Source organism: Trichoderma evansii, assembly GCF_050947405.1.
Source record: "Trichoderma evansii strain SZMC 28006 chromosome Unknown GGI43scaffold_21, whole genome shotgun sequence".
NCBI lineage: Eukaryota > Fungi > Ascomycota > Sordariomycetes > Hypocreales > Hypocreaceae > Trichoderma > Trichoderma evansii.
In genome coordinates this window covers 586,620-605,369 of record NW_028145185.1, presented here as the reverse complement: position 1 = coordinate 605,369, position 18,750 = coordinate 586,620, and the positions used below count along the sequence as shown (strand labels likewise).

Below are 18,750 nucleotides of genomic sequence, written 5' to 3'. Positions count from 1 at the left end.
TAAAAATGCCTTCTTATCTGTCTTTTTTCTTTCATCTGTCAACTTTTTTTTTTTTTTTTTTTTTTTTAGCTGCCTTCATTCAACTTAGGCAAGCTCATGGCGTTCAAGGGGGAACAAGAATGAAGGAAATGTGGAACTTTAGCCGGCTTATGGATTTGATTTTTCTGTTTTTTTCTTATTCTCTGTCGGATTTTATGTGCCGACTTTTGTTGCTTTTCTGCGATGAAGACTAGACGGGGAAAAAAAAAGTAACGTACTTTGTCTTTCATGTTTGTTTGTTCTTCTTTACAGAAACAAAAAGTATTGGAAGATGTTTTTCTTCGCGTCTAGCTGTGATAGATATAGCTTTTTACGATGTTGTCTGCGTCTTTCGAACGAAGAGATGAGATAGTATTTTCACAGAATTGACTATTTGACTTGGAGAGAAATCTTTATATTTGCCTTCTCCTGCTGTATATGTATAACGAATACTTTTTGATTCGTCAGTGCTATTGGCAAATATGATACTAGAAAAGTCCAGTCAATTATGTATCTTGTAGAACAAACAATAACCCCTTCCAAATCCTGAACGCCGTGCCATGCAACTACCGTAAAGACTCCTTTTTGCGTTTTGATATAAACCCTTTACAAGTAACAGTAACCACCACCCAAATCCAACCCTTTTTCTTACTTCTCTCGACCCAGAACCATCTTTTCTCTCTCGCTCTTGCGAGACTGGAACTGCTTGCTCGAGTGCTTTCGCTCGTTCTCCTCTTTTCTCTTGATGGATTTGAGCTCCTCGTTCTTGATCTCGCCGGCCTTCTTGATAACCTTGGGCAAGTGACGGTGACGCTTGATGCGGTTGATCTCGGGCATGTGTCCGAAACGCTTGATGAGGGCGTCGTTGTACTCGAGGGCCTGGCGATGGCGGGCAGACTTGATGCCCTGTCTCTGTGAGGCGTTTGCACGCCAGATGCGGACGTTGCCGTCGTCTGAGCCGGACAGGACGTACTTTGCGTCTGGCGTCCACTTGGCGGACATGACACGCTGCATGCGCTTGGTGTGGTAAACGTCGCGAGAGTGGCCGCGGTCACGCTCCCACAGACGGACGGTACGGTCCCACGAGGCAGTGACGAGCTCCTCGCCGGTGGGGGAGAATTCGACGTCCATGACGGCAGCGACGTGGCCCTTGAGGACGTTGCGTGCGCGGTCAATCTTGCGCATGTCGAAGAGGTAGACGTTGTGGTCCTCGGAGGCGGCAGCGAAGTTGAAGGCCTCCATGGGGGACCAGGCAATTTTGTTGCAGGCAAAGGTGAGGACGGATTTGGTGACGGGCGTGGAGGTGCGCAGATCGTAGATGACGATGGAGCGGTCGTTGGAGCAGGAGGCGAGGACGGAGGTCTCGACGTAGTTGAAGGCGACGTTTGTGATTGTGTCGGTGGAGGTTGGCCAGTGGAGGACCTCTGGGGCGGCGGTGTGGCGCTCGAGATCGTAGATGGAGATTACACTCGAGGCGGCAGCGAAGGCGTTGCGCGAGCGGTGGTGGGATAGACTTGTGAAGGCGCCAGCTCCGAGCCATGATGAGATGGGAGCAGATTCGCTGGGAAGGTTGTACGGGTCGAACAGCTTGATGGATCGGTCGGCCGCACAGGTCAGCAGTTTCTGGTCGCGCGTCCACTCGAGTCCCTTGACAATGTTCTCGTGCGCTGTAGCGTGCCAGATCTCCTCGCGGGTGGCCAGGTCCCAGACTTTGACGACACCATCACCACTGCCACTGGAGAAGCGCTCAAGAGAGTTGGGGTCCTTGGCGATGGAGTAGACACCGTCGACGTGGCCTCGTCCCAGCTGGCCAATGAAAGGCGCGGCATGCATGCGCTCGAGCTTGACGGCATTGAGGGCGCGCTTGTACTCGCGGGCTCGCTCGAAGGGGTGGACGGCCGAGTCGAGATTTCGGGGCTGCTTGACGGTATCGGTGCCGGGAGGCTGCTGGGCCGATACGGATCGGCTGATGGCCTTGATCTTCATTGTGGCTTTGCGTTTCTTCTTTTTTTACTTTAGGTTTGTATCAATTGGCCTATTGGGAATTGTGTTGTCCGGTTGAGTTGATAACGGCCAACAGAAATTTTGGAGATTATCGGTTTATACTATTCCAACGTCCCAATTACATGAACGGTGGTGTTTCGCGGGGAGATTTTTTTTCGTTATCGCAAAGCTAGGAAGTGCCCGATAAGACGTGGAATTACTAATGTTCCGACCAAGCTTGCCCTTTAATCGATATGGGTGGCGCGCCGCTGCAGGGGTTCTAGCGGTGCGTGAAGCGCATTGGAGACTTTGCTGGCTCATCTTTCCTTCACTTTCTCTCACGCACGTCTATCAGAGTCCTGGTCTTTTCCTTCTAAAAACACTGCAACCCCCATTTTCATATTCTTATTTGTTGCATGTGTATGAAAATCTGAGAAAGGGACCGAATTCTTCAGCATCTCTTGCGCGCGCCGGAGTCGGGAGAGCTTTTCTTCTTCCAAGATGGATGCCTTGCACTATGATCCGATGGCTATGGATGGGGAGCCGGAACAGCCCCAGGTCAAGATCTCAGCGGTATGAAGAATATGCTTCGAGGTACAATTTCCACATGGATATATCTCCTAACATTTCGACTTTCTCTTTCCGTGGATATTTAGGCCGATAGCACGCGTGTAGACTTTGAGCTCTCAAGAACGAATCTGCCATTTGCCAACGCCCTGCGACGAATCATCCAGGCTGAAGTACCGACAATCGCCATCGACCTGGTAGAAATCGAAGTCAACAGCTCTGTCCTGGCCGACGAGTTTATCGCACATCGACTGGGTCTTATTCCCCTCGACTCCAAGGGCGTCAACGAACTCAACTACTCCCGAGACTGCGACTGCGAACAGTACTGCGAGCACTGCTCCGTCAGCCTTACGCTTCACGCAAAGTGCACCAGCGACGAGATTATGAAGGTTTACGCCCGAGATTTGGTGGTGGATGGACGACATGCGGGTTCTGTTGGCAATCCCATCATTACGGATCCAGAGGGCCTGGGGTGCCTGATTGCTAAGCTGCGGAAAGGCCAAGAGTTGAAGATTACGTGCATTGCGAAGAAGGGAATTGCAAAGGAGCATGCGAAGTGGATGCCTACGTCAGCCGTTGGCTTCGAGTACGATCCTCACAACAAGTTACACCATCTTGACATGTGGTTTGAAAACAACACTGATCCAGAGAAGGAATGGTAAGCTTATGCTCTCGTTTTCCCTCTCTCCGGGGAATGGTAAGTTAAGATTATCGATCTAACATATGCTCCAGGCCGAAGAGCAAATACGCTCAGTGGGAGGAACCCCTTCAGGAAGGCGAGCCCTTCAACTACGATGCTGTGCCGAATCGATTTTACTTCGAGGTCGAAGCGTCAGGAACCATGGAGCCGGATTTGATCATCCAAGGAGGTATTCGAGTTTTGCAGCAGAAGATTGGAGGGTTATTAAAGGGTCTCGACCCAAGAAAGTACGGCGGCGACGATGCCGACATGGACGGCCCTCGGAGCCCGGATATGAACATGGACGGCGGCACTACACCTTGGCAGGATGGCGGATACACCACTCCTTACGGAAATAACACGGCGTACGGAGGTGGTAATACGGCATACGGAGGTGGTACTTCATACGGTGGCAGCGCAACCGCCTATGGAAGCGGTACGGCATACGGTGGCAGCTCGACATCTTATGGCGGCTCGGCTGCCGGGTCGGGTAGCGGCGGATACGGTTCAGGACCTTATAGCCAGGGCAGCTCTTGGCAGTAAACGGATAGGAGGGGCGTTTGATGGGATGACTGGGACATTTTTGCTTTCTCTATTTTTTTTGTCAACTCTCGCATAAAGCAAGGATGAGTTTTTTTCACGCTTCTGGATTGTACAATATTTGGGATCGACAGCGTTAATAGTTAGAGAGGTGAGTGCAAAGCTTCTTCTCAAAAAGTAAAAGGGGAAAAAACACAAGCAGACATTCCGGGAAAAATAATATCATACCAATTGCATATCATTTATCAAATCATCTGTCTGCCTGCTTGCTTGCTTGTTTGTTCATTCTACCAATCTATCGTTGTATCTATATGCGGAGATTATATCGGAAATACTACTACATGAGAGAGCGCCATGGCCCCTCTACTATTGCGTATACATAGCTATGTGTGTGTCTGACGTTATGACACTTGAGAAAAAGTTACAAAAGTATGCGAATCGAAGAAGCAAAAAGCAAAGTCGCCCAATAGTCTTAACAAAACGCCGCCACATTCTATACAAGTTCCCATCATCCCGCTCCTTGAAACTTTTGATGTCCCGTTTCCCCCTTGGGACCCCCCCCCCCTGTCCAAGATAGTTTTTTTTTCACCTTCCAGTAAGTCTATGTTGCCTTTTCATCCACGCCTTTTGCTTTTCTATAAACCTTGCGGTGCATCTCTAGGAAGATGAATGTACAGATGGTGTGTCTTATCGGAGTTTGATGTTAGTGAGATTCAAATTAAGATAGTGTATAAGTTCATATCAACTTACGGGCCAAGTCGCAAGAAGCTAGGGACCCAGCCCTTGAACATCCAGCGAATACCTTCCGCTCTGTTGATGTCTCTTATCAGGTGAAGGATGCCCTGCTTATGCGATGTAGACATGACACGCGTCTTGATGACGTCAATTGGACTTGTTGCCGTGGCGGCAGCCAAGCCAGCCAAGAACGAAGCCGTGAAGTGTGTCGTGAGGGTATCCCCCATGGGGGTGTAATCCAACAGCAGGCGCTTGAAGGTGTCGTATGAAGCCAGCTGACCGGCCGTCATGACTGCCGCACGGCAGCTATTCGGCAGCCAGCCACGGAACCAGCTCAGGGCGCCCTCCTCCCTGGCCATGCGGACCATACCGTCTATAGCGTGCTTGTAGTTGCGGCGCTCGGCGTGCGGCAGCGCAGCGTCGTGCTGCATGCGCACGTTGATAACGTCAGCGAAGTTACCGGCGACACCACCGACGAAGCCCGAGGCCATGGCCATGCCGACCAGCGCCGGAAAAGAGGGCTCCTTGCCGCCGTGAGAGCGGACGTAGCGTTGCTTGATCTCCTCGTAGATGCCGAAGCGGGCGGTTGAGTAGGTGAGCTGGCGGAGCAGCGAGGCGGAGATGCCGCTGTAGAGGCCGAGTGGCCCATCATTCTTGATAACGTGGGCGAAGGTGCCGCTCATGGATTTAGGGGCATCGGGTTTGCGCGTTTGTAGGCGGACCTGGGGTAGGAGTTAGAAACGACGGGGCGTTATATTGCTATTAAAGACCTTCAATTCGGATATGTCGTCGCGATGGGAGCTTTTGCGCCAAACACCGGCGCAATCCTTATTGTCATCATATCAAACACTGCGTACCTTGACTATATAATTGGGTCAGCACGGAGTTGATAAGGCGCAATATAGGAGTTCAAGATAACAAAAGAGTCACAACATACTCAAGTCCAATGGATGTGTAACGCAAGCTGCCATACTACTTGCGCTTCCTCCAAACCAAAAGGGATACCGCATGGCCGGCGCCCTCTGCTTCGTCTTCTTCTTCTCGCCGGCATGAAGCTCAGCCGAGGAGGCGGCTTGTGTTGCTGAGGTCATCTTGGGCAAGTTGCGCGCAACTCCAGAGCGTTTCTGTCAAGGGGTTGCAACAGAGGAGACGACGAGGAACTACGGGGACATTCCGCTGAGGGAAGCATTCAAAAAGAAACAAAGATTTATTTATTCCCGTATCTCGACAAAAGAGTTTCCCCTGTCCCGCCTTTTAATCTTCCCACGATATCCGAGATTCGGTAGAGAGAGAGACGAGGACGGGTCCTGGACGGGGTTTGGACGGGGTTTAGAGAGAGATGGGGAGAGAAGAAAGGAGGACGATTGTGCACCGACAGACGAAAGGTTGAAAGCGACAGCCGTGTTAAAGGGCTATTCAAGCTGGGAGAGGAATTGGCGACAGAGGACGGGAAAAAGAGACGAATCAAAAAAAGATCTGCCTCGTCGGACGTGATTTTTGGCTTGGCTGCTGATGCTCCGTACTTCGCACCTGGAAACGCTTTATCAGCCCCGTTGATTTTTCTTATCGCGATCGGCTAATTTGCAGGTTCCGCCTTGAATCGTCTCGGAGCGGACTGCCGCGCCGGGCCGAAAGGCGGTCAGAGCTGGCGAGCTGCGCAAATCGGCGGCATAATTACAGGGCATGCATGTGCTAATTGGATGGCCTGACAGTCCTGTAACTTGCGAGGAGCGTTTCTGCTGCGCTATGCAACATTACGTCCCCGTGGGAGCAAGCATAGGCGGACATTTTTCTCCAGCTGGTGCGAACTACTAATCGTCCCTATACAGTATAGGCTACTAGTCGGTGAATGCGCGGCTGGCGGGGGTTCCAAGAGACCAGGAACAGACATCAACAGAAATCGCATGACGGCTGTCGGACCGCCTCACCGTTCTCCTCACCGTCCCTTTCGCATCTGCTTTCCTCTGGCGCTCGGCAATCTTCATTCGCTGCGCGTGTTTGCCGCTCCGCCGTTCCGTAATTATGCTTACATTGCTGTGAAATTGTGAACTGGGCTCCGCATATTGCTTGAATGAGTTGAGGGCGTGACACAGGAGGGCGTGTGAGATCAAAACAAGGCGCACACGACTCTGGCCAGCGATGGCTTCAGTCGGCCTGGAACTCTTTTCTCATCTGCACCATGAACCGTCCAACGACGCGCTCCAAAGGGAGCAAGATGACGCCATCATCAGGGTCGCGGGCTACCATCGCGAGGATTATGGTATTCTGACTGTCTGTGTCTCGCACAGCGATCACACCACGGTGAAGTCGTCGATTTTGACGTCAGGTATCGTTTCCAGGATGGGGCTGGGCGCCTTTGATCAGCTCCCCGTAGAGCTACTGTTTCAGACTCTGCGCCATATGGATATGCAGTCGCTCTTCAACCTCCGCCAGACCAACCTCAGGGCCCGCCAGATCGTGGATTCGCTGAAAGAGTACAAGGCTGTCGTGGCCTATGGTCTGACGGCGTACTGCGCGCTGCTGCGGACCAAGCTCGCTACACATGTCACGCTGCTGGATTTTTACAGAGTGCTGTGCTCCAAGGATTGTGCCTTTTGCGGCAAGTTTGGAGGCTTTGTGTTTCTGCCTACTTGGATACGTTGCTGCTTTGAGTGCATCGAAGAAGATCCAGAAACAAGAATGGTGAGAGTGGCCGAAGTAAGGAGGCTATTTCGACTCTCTCGCACCGAGGTTAGCCAGCAGCGGTCGTGTCAGACGTTGTCGGGGCTGTATACCGAAGGGCTATATTCGATGAGGAGATCCTACCAGCAACACCGAATCAAACTAGTGCCCTATTTTCAGGCCATGAAGGAGTTTGGAGACCGGTTGGAGACGGGATCTGCTCATTCGCATAGGCCCTTTTGGGATCCGGTTCACAACTTCATGGCGTCGTGCGAGCTTCCATATTATGATCCGCTGACCAAGGTGGTTGAAGCTGGGATCTCATGCGCTGGCTGTGAGAGGAGAGGTGATGGGCAGCCCGTTGGATTGAATCCTCCTTTTGGGTATAATGACCTGTTCGACGAGAGGCCCTGGAGTGAAGTATTTTCGCGAGAAGGCTATTTGAAGCATTTCAAGATATGTTCGCAGGCGCAGGCGCTGTGGAATGCTAGCCCGGAAGCTGCCCTCGAGGCTATGATCAAACGGGACATTTACCAATATTGAGCATTGGTTAGGTCGAGCGTTTTTGAGTATGAAATTCTTATGCTTGGAGCATAGGGTGTTAAAAGGTGGAAGTATTGAAGTTGAGGCTAACGTATATGAGCTGATAGTAAAAGTTGAGGCATGAGTTGTGATTTACAACGAGACTGCCGATTAGGACGACTGAAGGGTTTAATTGATCAAGTAGCAGTAGTATACGATGCATTTTCATGGAGTAAGGTAGTATAGCATAGCATGCATAGTATATAGCATCTGATTTGAGTCGACACATTGTATGAATCCAATACCTAAATACCATTTTACTTGAGCAATCACATGATGGGATTAGCTATCTGAAAACTTGGAAATTCGCTATTTGAGAAAAGGAAAAAAAAAAGAATACAATATTAAGTCCATTCATTTGATAGAAATGGCAAAAATATAAGTTGACGAGAGTGGGACTCGAACCCACGCGGATTGCTCCACCAGGAATTGCTGTTAAGGTAGCCTTAACCTGACGCCATAACCAACTCGGCCATCTCGCCAATTCATTTGATGTTGAGCCAGAGGACCAGAATGCGACTATCAAGCTCAGACTCTAGGGTATCGCTTTTTTTTCTCTTATCCCCACTTTGGTGCGGCATATGCGTTTAAGCGGGCATTGGTGGGATAGCATGAGCTCAGTCGTTCAAACTCATCAATGAGAGCCGACTAGGTGACGGCCTTTCACAATTGGATTGGCTCTAAGCAATTTTTAGGGTGTTCCAGCTGTCTCTCATTGAGGCAGTAAGAGAGCATCTTATCTTGTAATCATCACAATGTCGGCAGCCAGAATGGGCAGCATGCGCTGCTTCCTTGGCCCCTCATTCAGAGCTCGACAGCTCTCATTGAGCTCAAAACCGTTGCGACAGGGATTTGCCTATCGCTTCTACTCTGCAGGTTAGACAAATTCCGCATGTAGCCCTTTATAAGGCGAAAAAGAAAGACAAAGAGAAAGCAAAGAGAATATTCAGTTTTGATTCTAATGTGTTTTTTCTATTATTGGCTTCCAGCCTCAAAAACCAAATCCGAGGATTCACCATCAGTAACAATCCGTGGAGATACACACCCTACAGCAAAGCCGTGGTTCAACGTTCCGCCAAACATCATCTCCAAGACATCTAGGCGTCTACATCTTCAGCCTGACCACCCAGTCTACATCACCAGGCAGATTATCCAGTCCAATTTCCCCCAGCCGACATACAAGTACTACAACGAATACAGCCCTGTGGTGACAACGAAGCAGAATTTCGACTCCCTAGGCTTTCCGCCGGATCATCCTGGACGAGCTCTCACTGACACGTATTACATCAATGAGAAGCTACTGCTGAGAACACACACCAGTGCACACCAGGCAGATACCTTTAGAGCGAATGAGAGCGATGGATATCTCATCTCGGCGGATGTGTACCGGCGAGACGCCATCGACCGAAGCCACTACCCAATCTTTCACCAGATGGAGGGTGCCCGGTCATGGGACCGTAACAAGGTGCCCAATGGAGACATTGCAGCCGCCGTCTTGGAGGACCTTGAACGCCTGCCAAAGCACGACGTGGTTGTAGAGGACCCCAATCCTCCTATCCACCCAGAGCGGAATCCATTGCAGGAGGCGCATCACTCGGCGGCTGAGGCTGAGGCTTTGGGTAAGCATCTGAAGAGGTCACTTGAAAACATGGTTGTCGATATCTTCACCAGGGCAAAGGCAGCGGCAATCAAGGATGACCCGGATTTCGTGGATGAGCCCCTGAAGATGCGGTGGGTAGAAGCATACTTTCCGTTTACGAGCCCATCATGGGAATTGGAAGTTTATTACGCGGGCGATTGGCTAGAGGTTTTGGGTTGTGGAGTGGTCAAGCAAGAGCTCTACATTAACGCCGGCGTGCCATCGCAGTTGGGCTGGGCTTTTGGCATTGGCATCGACCGCATCGCCATGCTGCTGTTTAAGATTCCGGACATTCGGCTTTTCTGGTCCGAAGACCAGAGATTCCTGTCTCAGTTCACTGGTGTCTCAGCCAACCTCGATACGCTCAAGCGCTTCGTACCCTTTTCCAAGCACCCGCCCAGCCCCAGAGACGTGTCATTCTGGATCCGCTCGACGTCTGCGGCTGGTGGAAACGACAGGGCCATCCTTCACGAAAACGACGTGATGGAGCTGGTCCGTAGCATCGGGGGCGATGAGGTCGAGAGCGTGAACCTCATTGACGAGTTTGTCCACCCCAAGACAGGGCGGAAGAGCGTGGCATACCGCATCGTCTACCGGCATCTCGAACGCACCATGACCAACCAGGAGACGAATAAACTTCACGAGAAGGTGAGGAATGCCCTAGTGGAGAAGTTTGGTGTTGAGCTACGGTGAAGGGTGACAATGAGGTCGGCGATGATTTGAGCAGGAGGATTTTTTGTTTTCTCCCCCATGGATATGGGGGCTGAGTGAGGCTTGGCCAACACGCTATCAGTTAGTCTTACGTGCAAAAAAGGGGGGGCGAAGGAGGAATTTGCCGCAGCGAAACTCGCTTGGTGAAGCTTGGATGCCGGAGTAGCATTGAGGCTGAAGAAGGGAGCCGTTGGGTGAGGGGGAAAACAGCCCCGGGCTGAGCTTGGCGAGAGCTTAATCGAGATCTCGAACAAGCGGTATATGCGTTGGTCGTCTGTATCACATGGGAAACGTGTACGAGTGTTACATGCCAACTCAGCTCAGCCAACCAACCTTGTATTATATTAGTAGTATCACATATTTTCTTAGACATATACTCCATACTTTCTATCTCATTTGCCTCTGTCTTGTAATACACGGAATCCGAATACGCCATATGAATACGGCAATATGGAGTATACGAGTATTCAATTCAGTTTTATTGGTGAAAAAAGCATGAATTCTCCTCTACAAGTGCCCCATAGTCAACCTGGCAACCTAGTAGGGCACCCATGAGGTAATCATTGGTATTGCTGCGCCTCACGCTTTGACAAGCACAGATGCCGGCTGGGCTCTATTTGATGCCAGAATTCCAGCGGGTAAGGCTGGATTCGGAGCTGATGGTGACGTGGCAGGGGGGAAGAAGCTGCACTGCGGCACGTTCGGCACGATTTAGAGCAGCTGGGGAATTTTTTTTGATAGTGAATTGTTGGGGAATAATTAAGCGAAATGAGGCCTTCGTGTGCATACGATGTTTTTTATGCCATCTTGGATGTCGTTGAGAGGGAGCGAGGCTCAGCCACAAGGCATTCCAATTGTGGCTGGACTCAGAGAGGGAGTACGCAAGTGGCCTTGATTTGGCGGTGGATGATGAGTCAGCTGGCCGTGGTATAATGACGTTTTGTGAGGCATCCCATTGGGCTGGACAAGTGAAACGCAGCCCTTTTAAGGTTGCCTCGTGGCTTGTTTCGGCACAGTATTATTCATTCTGTCAGTGGCACAGACTTAGTAATGGAATGTCGCTCCGGGTGTTGTAAAAAAGCTTAACGTAATAGAGGCTGGGCTTGCCGGGAGCCGTCAACGCAGGGCCTGGATGGCGGCCATGCGATATAGACGAATGCGAGACTAAGAGTATCTCATGCATCTTCAATCAAATACGGTAAGCCGCTCGCTACATGCCTATCTTGGACGATGTGCCTCGATATCTAGTGAAAAACATGGAGTCTGTCGGGGGATATAGCGCCGAGATGGATACTCAAATCGAATAGACTGCTGCAATTATACTAGCACATGCACAAAGGTCCCTTCGGGGAGAGTCTCGGGCTTGGCTGGGCTTGGAATACTCAGCACGGCACGGCTCAGCACAGCAAACTTAGATATCATGGGAGAGAGAGCAGCAAGGCACATCGCAACATCAAAGCTTAGAAGGGGAAAAAATGACAGTCACAATCACAGCTGAATGACATGACATGACACAGCCCATGTTACGGATATCATGGCGGAGAGGGGAGTCGTACGTAAGTTGGAGGCTGCACTGCCGCGGTGTTTGATCGTCCTGGATTAAAACAAGTGGGTAGGCGGGCGCGATCAGATTATGCTACTTGGAATCTGAGCACAGAATGATTACAAAATCAGGATTGGGTATATGATTCACTTCAAGGGTTGGTTCGCAAGGGAAGGTCGGCGAACGAGAGCGATTGGTGTGTCCCGGGATATACTTTGTTACATTTAGAGTATTATACTTCACTTGACTTGAAGCAAACATGCTATACATGTACCTAAGCGCCCGGGAAGAGACGGGGTCTGCTAGCTGAGTGACAGGGAGAGGTTTTTCGCCGTGACCGACTATGTGCTGCAAAAGGTGAATGTGAGGTAGCATCGATATGCAGGTACTTTGGCGCGTTAAACTGCAAGTGGATTGATAGAGGCCATGCGACCATTATTGTGATGCATGAGAGGGAACATGAAATCTGGAGATAAGGGAGGGATTGGTGGACACTTCTGAGAACAGTAACAATAGCCATCTTGGCATCAATGCGTCAACTGTCGCAGTTCTGGCAGCTTCCAAATTCCTCAGCTGGCAGAGACATAATCAGGCTTGGAGGCTGCCAAATCTCAGAGTGTCGGCTGTACCGTTGCGCTGAGTCTGTCTCGAGGCCGCACAGCCCCCAAAAGGGCTCCTTTGCGAAGGCGGGGAGATAGGCCATGTTCCTTTTCGGCAGTGGTACTTAGATGTTTCTCGAATGGTTACCTGAGTAGTACTTGGCTAGCATGACTTTTCCGCGCTTAATTATCATACGGGCTGTATTAAAGAGGTAGCCAACCCAAGGAGCTCCCTATTACGTACATGTACCCCCGCTCCCCATGTGACATTCCCTCCAGGTGCCTACGAAGATGCCCCGGCAGAACAGACGCCTACCAAGGTAAGAATGGACAAAGTGGCTTTGATATTGACGAGCATCATCAAAGCCACCTACTCATGACAATCAGGTAATCAAACGCAATGCGCCCCATGGCAACGTGGTGGCAACTCACTTCCCGTGGCCGGCCAAAGAAATTTTTAAGCGTGTTCGTTGAGTTGCGAAATTCGCCCGCACAGGCATTACTCGTGGAGAGTCTTGCACTGCCCACCTGCGAATTTGGTCCGCTATTCCCTGAACCCTGGCCTGGGGACACCACCACCCACTAAAACCAGCTAGAGATCCAAGTCACCAGCCACTTGATCAGTGCGCTGCAGTGCGCTGCACGGGGGACCGCAGGCGCTAAGCACTGGGTCTGAATCGCGGCTCCACCGGCAGCGTGTCTGCGCCAATCCTGTACCGCCTCAGTCCCGTGGCCAACTGTTAACCTTTCGCAGGCTTTCCGCCTTCTAGTTTGGGGCGTTTTATAAGAGTCGTGACTCCTCTTCCTGTTCTCTCCTCTCTGCATATAACAATCAATCCAGATCCAATCTACTCCAAGAGTATAGCTACAGCTGCGGCAACAGAACTACAATACGAAATCATCGTACTACCAGCTACGACATTATCCGGCATCGTTGCTATAACCCAACAAACACCACCACCTTACAACCACACAGCCAGCTCTTCACAATGGAGCCTACACCTCGCCCCTCAAGATCATCTTCCACCTCTTCTCGCAACAAGGCCAACCTCAGTCTTGATCTCTCTGACCTTCCACCGTTGATCCAACCTACTCCTCCGTCCAACACTCTCCTCTTTACCAACCTCAACAACACCGACATCTTCCTGCCAGAGAACCTGCAAGAAATCCGCGGCCTCATCGAGAAAGTCGCCCCCATTCACTCGTTTGCGCCACTCAAATCTTTTCGTCGCATCATCGTCTCCTTCTTCGACGTCGACTCCTCATTAGCCATTCGTCAGATTTGGGACGGAAAGGCCATCATGAACGAGCGTATCAGACTCTACTTTGGCCAGCCCACCCCTATCGAGGTTAGACCAGAGCATCTCGAGCTGCCCGACGCCGGCAAGCTCTTCTTCATCTCACCACCTGCGAGCCCTCCCCACGGCTGGGAGATGCGCATGGAAGATGCCCCCAACAAGCAGGTCCATGCCGATGACCTTGCTGAGGCTCTTGCTAAGCTCCACCACCGCCCAATTCCTACCTACGACTCACCCATTACTCCTACCGACGGTGGCGTACCAAACTTTGGCACCCGGAGTCGCAGCTCGACTCTCATCTACAAGCCTGACGAGCACAACAGCCCTGGAATTCCCGCTGTGTTTGTCGAGGACATGACTGACGAGCCGATCGCCTTCAGCCCGCTTGATGCTGCCAAGCCCATCATGGCCCAAACAGCACGACCTCCTGTCGAGCTGATGAACGATCTGTAAATATATTCTTGGACGGTGTTAATACGATGGATGAGCGGGTACATGGATATTTTCCTTATTTTTTTTTTTTTCGTTTTTGAGTTCTCCTTTTTTGGAGAGCAGAAAGAGGGTTATCGGTTGGCGTTGGTAGAGATACGATGCATACTTGGATTGGTTTACAGAGATTGTGGACATTCTCTTGTGTTATCATACTAATTTGGGCTTGGAGTTTTGGGTTGTCTTCTTTTGTCTTGTTTATTTGCAGGGAGCTGGTTGATGAAAACAGAACGATTCCCGGCTTTGAATAGATACATACCAATTGCTGGATAGATGGGCGCAATCGCAGTAGCCATTACACACGGCTTTATGAAGTCGTAGTGAAATTGAATTCAACTATTCAAGTACAATATTCAATATTTCCTCTCACTCTTCAATAGCGATCCTTCTTTGATATCTGCCGATCTCTAATCCGTGGTTGCTTCTAGCGCTGAGCTGTCAGATCCTTTTGGCTTTGAAGATTCGCGCCACAGAAGCTGCAGCGTGGCAAGCCCCACATCGATCCCCCACCCAAGTTGATTTTTCCTCTTGCATGCAGCCTTGCTCTTCGCTAGTATTGCAACTTTTTTTTTATAAGGCGGCTTACCAAGTTTGCCTCGTCTCACACGTGCTTCTCAACAATGAGTTGCTCGTGTCGTATCGCCGCATGGCGGACGTTTGCTCGGGGCCTTGCACAAATTCATAGGCCAGAAGCTTCTTCAGCAGCGCAGTTTCAATGGCCGGCCCATCGTCGCGTGACAGTGTTTGGACAGAACCGCGGACTTCATGCTTCGAAATTTTACAGACAAGATGGAGAGGCAACGGCGGTAGCTATGGAGAGACATGAAGAGGTGGAATCGCAAGGTACAAGTACAGTTGGGGAGGATACACATGCAGCTGCGACGAAAGCTTTGGGCGAGACCGCAGCGCGAGAAGATGCCGAGACGGATAAGCAGCCGGTTGAAAGAATACGGGTGAAGAAGGATAGGCATAGGAACAGAAGGGTTATCGCTGCGGATGATGCAGAATCACCTGTTAGCGAGATGGATGATTCACGCAATGCGACATCAATAGCAAGAAGAGAGCGAAAGGTCACATCGACAACTACGGATTCACCTGCGGCAGATTCCACAGACCCTTCTTCCACAACAAGGCGAAGACATCAAGAGCCATGGCAGATCCAAAAAGCAGCCCTCAAAGAGAAATTCCCCGACGGTTGGCAGCCACGCAAACGTCTCTCCCCAGACGCCCTCGCCGGAATCCGCGCCCTCAACGCCCAATTCCCAGACGTCTACACGACGAAAGCCCTCGCAGATAAATTCCAAGTCTCGAGCGAGGCCATACGCAGAATCCTAAAGAGCGACTGGCGGCCATCCTCCAACGAGGAGGAAGACCGGCAGCAGCGGTGGTTCAAGCGAGGCAAGCAGGTGTGGGAGCAAAAGGCCGCGCTGGGAATCAAGCCGCCGCAGAGGTGGCGCATGGAGGGCATCGCGCGAGATCCGGGCTATCATGAGTGGAGCAAGAAGGTGTCGCAGCGGGAGAAGGAGTGGGAGGAGGAGGAGAATCGCAAGTATAGGGCGTATTTGGAGAAGAAGAAGAAGAGGACGGAGTTCAAGAAGGGGTGGTGATATGTGTCCTACATCATGATGGGGCCATATAAGGAATGTGAATTTCACGACAACAGCATGGATAGAGAAACTCTGCTCTGGGTATACATCACGGCATCACTTACAGCATGGACATTTTTGCATATGGGACATTTTGTACAAGCGTTATACATATTCTATCTACATCTCCAATATTAACGATTAACGAGATTAGCTACTCCATAACAAGGAGAGCTCTCAACGAAATCCAAGCTCCCATCACCGCAACGTGAAACAAATAACCTTCTTTTGCGTAGGAAGCTCAAACGCGGGTCAATGCGTTTCACCCCAAATCTCCGCTTACCAAATCTCAAATCTCCCCGTTTCCCGCTCTCCAAGTGTGATTTAGAAAGATGGTCTGGCCAATGAAATTGAAGGGCGTGCAAGGCTGATGCCCAGGGGTAAGTCGCGAAACCGCCAAGGGGGAGCGCTAAAACAGTTTCATAAAAGTGTCATTGTCACTTTAGGTGGCATGTTCTCTTTTTTTCTGAATCAGATAAAAGTGCTTGCGCTTCCCTTTCTTGGTCTTCTCTTTTTCTCTTCAAGATTTAATGATATTTCCCTTCTTCTCCTATTTTTTTTTTTCTCAAGCAAATTTTGTTAAAGTAGATTTTACTTTGGGTGTTGGATTGGGGCTGCTACTTTCATGTGATACCCTCCCACTGCGGCCACTCTAGCATCTTATCGATATCCATTTATTCCCCCCTACTGGACATTTCATTCAACTCGACTCTCTCAATCCCTCAACGACAACATCACCGTATAAAGCTAAAAGGAGCCTTCACAATGCCTCCTTCAAATTATTCGCGCCCTCCCCAGCGCGACTCCTGGTTCGCCCCGCTCTCCGTCGACCTCATCCTCAAAGTCCTCAACATCACCTTCTTCCACCCCTTCATCTGCTGGCTCATCCCGCTATGCCTGCGCGCCCAGACAACCAAATGGGAGGCGCCGCCCATGGTCGCATCCTTTATCTGGGCCATCTTCATCTCCCTATGCTGGATCTTCAGTGCCGTCAACCAGTACGTTGCGCATGGCCCGGCGCGTGAGGTGGACCTGAGCGAGGAGGTGATTGTTGTGACCGGCGGTGCGAGCGGCTTGGGCATGTTGATTGCTGAGGTTTATGGCATGAGAGGCGCGAGCGTGGCCGTGCTGGACGTCAACCAGCTGGAGCATACCGAGGCCAGGGGCGTCACTTATTACAAGTGCGATGTGAGCGACAAGGCTCAGCTTGCCAAGGTTGCCGTCGAAATTGAGAAGGACGTGAGTGTTGATGTATCCCCCCTTTCCTCCAAGATACACTATGACTGACTAGAGTATGTATTAACAGCTCGGAACACCCACTGTGCTCATCAACAACGCCGCCATTGTTGTCGGAAAGTCTTTACTCGACATGTCCATCGATGAGATTGACACAAGCATCTCTACAAACCTCCTCGGCCCCTTCTACTGCCTCAAGACCTTCCTCCCTGCCATCATCCGTGGCGGCCGCGGCGGTACCATCGTCAACGTCTCCTCCGTCATTGGCCACCTGGGCGCCGCGAAACTGACCGACTACGCCGCCGCAAAGGCCGGCATCACTGCTCTTCACAAGTCTCTTACTGCCGAGCTGCGCGAGTCTCACCCTGACATTCGCACCGTCCTCATCACTCCTGGCCAGCTCAGCACGCCGCTCTTCTACGGTGTGCAGACACCCAACAGCTTCTTCGCGCCCGTGGTGGAGCCTGTGGATGTGACCAAGGAGATTGTGTCGGCGATTGACGGCGGCAAGGCTACTACTGCGGCGATGCCCCTTTACGCGCGGTGGGTGGATATGTATAATGTGCTGCCGGTGGGAATTCAGCTCATTGCGAGGAGAGTTGCTGGTGTGGATAAGGGGATGGAGACATTCATTGGCAGGAAGGGATCTTCTGAGAAGAAGGCCGAGAAGAAGTGAAGAGGGTGAATGAAATAGAGAATAAAAGATATAGAGAAAGGGCGCTGGCGTCCTTTTCTTTTTCTCTCATCATCATAAGAGCATGATGATGAGAGGAAGTTTAGAGCTACAGTAATGATCTACCGCTGTATAAATAGACTCTCCTCAACGTCTTAATATCATTCATCAAAACGCAATATTCGAATGTCTTATTATTGTGAAGCGAGTATCCTCTAAGTCATGAAGCAAAGATGGTAATTGCACGTGTGATGGCTGTTGATATTGTGGCTTAAACGGAGGCTTATGATATCCGAGGCTGTCAAGCAGTATTACCCAAGACACCGCACCTATTTCGTATCAAACGATAGCATACTGTAAATAGCCTATCGTCCGTGAATAGCCTATCGTCCAACCTTGGCGGTGCCAAGCGACTAAATAATGAACTACTTTCGTATTGACATCGCCCTCGCAAATGATGTAGCTTAAACAGAAGCTTATGAGATGATATCTGAAGCTGTCGGCCAGTATTACCAAATGACACCGCTACTATGTTTCGTATCAAAGCACTGCATACTGTAAATTGCCTAGCATCTGACCTTGGCAATGCTAAGCGACTCAATAGTGAACCACTTTCGTATTGATATCGCCTCGCAAATGATGTAGTCAAGTATCGCCGAAATGATAATCGCATCAGCACGCTTCGGGATGATCCGAGCCACATGGTGCCGTTTAGAGCAGCTTCATATCCGTGCCCTGCAAGCCAGCCACGTGAAAGGTAAACGTCAAAAAAATTACTTTCGCTACAACGCTTACCAGTGGGCTGACAGAGAGATAGGCAGTAGCATAGCATTGCATTCCGTCACAAGCTTATGCGCGAATCCGTGTTGTGAAATGAGGCACCGCTAGCACTGCTTTAGCGCCGCAGGCTTTCTGTCAGGGGTAGCAGAAAATCTGCACCAGCGCAGCCACCCCCGGACTGAGCGCCTGGTTAGATGGATAAGAGAGGCATGGGCTGCCTGTCTGAGGCCGCGGCGATTGGACAATCCCTGGCTGCGGGAATATCGAAGAGCCGAGAACAGCAGTCGATGACGGCCTGTTTCGGTCGGAATAGAGGAGAGAAAGAGTTAGTGCCGAGTGCGTGGGATTGCACTTATACGAGGCGGCGTCTG

At 50.8% G+C, this 18,750-nt stretch overlaps 8 protein-coding genes and 1 non-coding gene across 9 annotated transcripts; 6 read left to right on the top strand and 3 right to left on the bottom strand.

Annotated features, from left to right (window-relative positions):
• Positions 1-429: 429 nt before the first annotated feature.
• GGI43DRAFT_413867 (rRNA-processing protein SOF1) lies at positions 430-2,303 on the bottom strand. Its single transcript, XM_083206959.1, has one exon. The coding sequence runs from the start codon at positions 2,002-2,004 to the stop codon at positions 667-669; it is 1,338 nt and encodes a 445-aa protein (XP_083057534.1). The 5' UTR covers positions 2,005-2,303; the 3' UTR covers positions 430-666.
• On the top strand, positions 2,254-3,981 carry GGI43DRAFT_193007 (DNA-directed RNA polymerase II core subunit RPB3). The gene is made up of 3 exons (XM_083199977.1): positions 2,254-2,574; positions 2,658-3,226; positions 3,301-3,981. Exons 1-3 carry the CDS (start codon positions 2,503-2,505, stop codon positions 3,788-3,790), a joined length of 1,131 nt encoding a protein of 376 aa, XP_083057533.1. The 5' UTR covers positions 2,254-2,502; the 3' UTR covers positions 3,791-3,981.
• Positions 3,982-4,388: 407 nt separating this feature from the next.
• Positions 4,389-6,228, bottom strand: GGI43DRAFT_430097 (mitochondrial carrier domain-containing protein; the record flags this gene model as incomplete). The annotated part of the gene is made up of 4 exons (XM_083209205.1): positions 5,460-6,228; positions 5,371-5,384; positions 4,538-5,244; positions 4,389-4,473 (listed from the first exon to the last, which is right to left on the bottom strand). Exons 1-4 carry the CDS (start codon positions 5,611-5,613, stop codon positions 4,389-4,391), a joined length of 960 nt encoding a protein of 319 aa, XP_083057532.1. The 5' UTR covers positions 5,614-6,228.
• A 410-nt stretch (positions 6,229-6,638) lies between these two features.
• Positions 6,639-8,096, top strand: GGI43DRAFT_413862 (F-box protein). Its single transcript, XM_083206958.1, has 2 exons — positions 6,639-7,752; positions 7,834-8,096. Exon 1 carries the CDS (start codon positions 6,662-6,664, stop codon positions 7,724-7,726), a length of 1,065 nt encoding a protein of 354 aa, XP_083057531.1. The 5' UTR covers positions 6,639-6,661; the 3' UTR covers positions 7,727-7,752; positions 7,834-8,096.
• Positions 8,097-8,149: 53 nt separating this feature from the next.
• GGI43DRAFT_t179 lies at positions 8,150-8,247 on the bottom strand. The gene has a single exon. It is a non-coding gene; the product is annotated as a tRNA-Leu (tRNA).
• Positions 8,248-8,357: 110 nt separating this feature from the next.
• Positions 8,358-10,508, top strand: GGI43DRAFT_413861 (phenylalanine--tRNA ligase). The gene is made up of 2 exons (XM_083206957.1): positions 8,358-8,641; positions 8,755-10,508. Exons 1-2 carry the CDS (start codon positions 8,521-8,523, stop codon positions 10,095-10,097), a joined length of 1,464 nt encoding a protein of 487 aa, XP_083057530.1. The 5' UTR covers positions 8,358-8,520; the 3' UTR covers positions 10,098-10,508.
• A 2,131-nt stretch (positions 10,509-12,639) lies between these two features.
• Positions 12,640-14,336, top strand: GGI43DRAFT_193595 (Calcipressin-domain-containing protein). The gene has a single exon (XM_083199978.1). It carries the CDS (start codon positions 13,247-13,249, stop codon positions 14,006-14,008), a length of 762 nt encoding a protein of 253 aa, XP_083057529.1. The 5' UTR covers positions 12,640-13,246; the 3' UTR covers positions 14,009-14,336.
• Positions 14,337-14,423: 87 nt separating this feature from the next.
• On the top strand, positions 14,424-16,155 carry GGI43DRAFT_192905 (mitochondrial ribosome assembly protein RRG9). Its single transcript, XM_083199974.1, has one exon. The coding sequence runs from the start codon at positions 14,665-14,667 to the stop codon at positions 15,649-15,651; it is 987 nt and encodes a 328-aa protein (XP_083057528.1). The 5' UTR covers positions 14,424-14,664; the 3' UTR covers positions 15,652-16,155.
• On the top strand, positions 16,141-17,779 carry GGI43DRAFT_413856 (SDR family oxidoreductase). The gene is made up of 2 exons (XM_083206956.1): positions 16,141-16,929; positions 16,997-17,779. The coding sequence occupies exons 1-2, from the start codon at positions 16,456-16,458 to the stop codon at positions 17,600-17,602; spliced, it is 1,080 nt and encodes a 359-aa protein (XP_083057527.1). The 5' UTR covers positions 16,141-16,455; the 3' UTR covers positions 17,603-17,779.
• Positions 17,780-18,750: the final 971 nt, after the last annotated feature.

Bases quoted from the DNA above. Each gene is read 5' to 3' on its own strand.
- GGI43DRAFT_413856 (XM_083206956.1), top strand. From the start codon at position 16,456: ATGCCTCCTTCAAATTATTCGCGCCCTCCCCAGCGCGACTCCTGGTTC. The intron at 16,930-16,996 runs GTGAGTGTTGAT...ATGTATTAACAG, and splicing joins CCGTCGAAATTGAGAAGGAC to CTCGGAACACCCACTGTGCT.
- GGI43DRAFT_193007 (XM_083199977.1), top strand. From the start codon at position 2,503: ATGGATGCCTTGCACTATGATCCGATGGCTATGGATGGGGAGCCGGAA. The intron at 2,575-2,657 runs GTATGAAGAATA...GTGGATATTTAG, and splicing joins CCCAGGTCAAGATCTCAGCG to GCCGATAGCACGCGTGTAGA. The intron at 3,227-3,300 runs GTAAGCTTATGC...CATATGCTCCAG, and splicing joins ACTGATCCAGAGAAGGAATG to GCCGAAGAGCAAATACGCTC.
- GGI43DRAFT_413867 (XM_083206959.1), bottom strand. From the start codon at position 2,004: ATGAAGATCAAGGCCATCAGCCGATCCGTATCGGCCCAGCAGCCTCCC.
- GGI43DRAFT_193595 (XM_083199978.1), top strand. From the start codon at position 13,247: ATGGAGCCTACACCTCGCCCCTCAAGATCATCTTCCACCTCTTCTCGC.
- GGI43DRAFT_192905 (XM_083199974.1), top strand. From the start codon at position 14,665: ATGAGTTGCTCGTGTCGTATCGCCGCATGGCGGACGTTTGCTCGGGGC.
- GGI43DRAFT_413862 (XM_083206958.1), top strand. From the start codon at position 6,662: ATGGCTTCAGTCGGCCTGGAACTCTTTTCTCATCTGCACCATGAACCG.
- GGI43DRAFT_413861 (XM_083206957.1), top strand. From the start codon at position 8,521: ATGTCGGCAGCCAGAATGGGCAGCATGCGCTGCTTCCTTGGCCCCTCA. The intron at 8,642-8,754 runs GTTAGACAAATT...ATTGGCTTCCAG, and splicing joins CTATCGCTTCTACTCTGCAG to CCTCAAAAACCAAATCCGAG.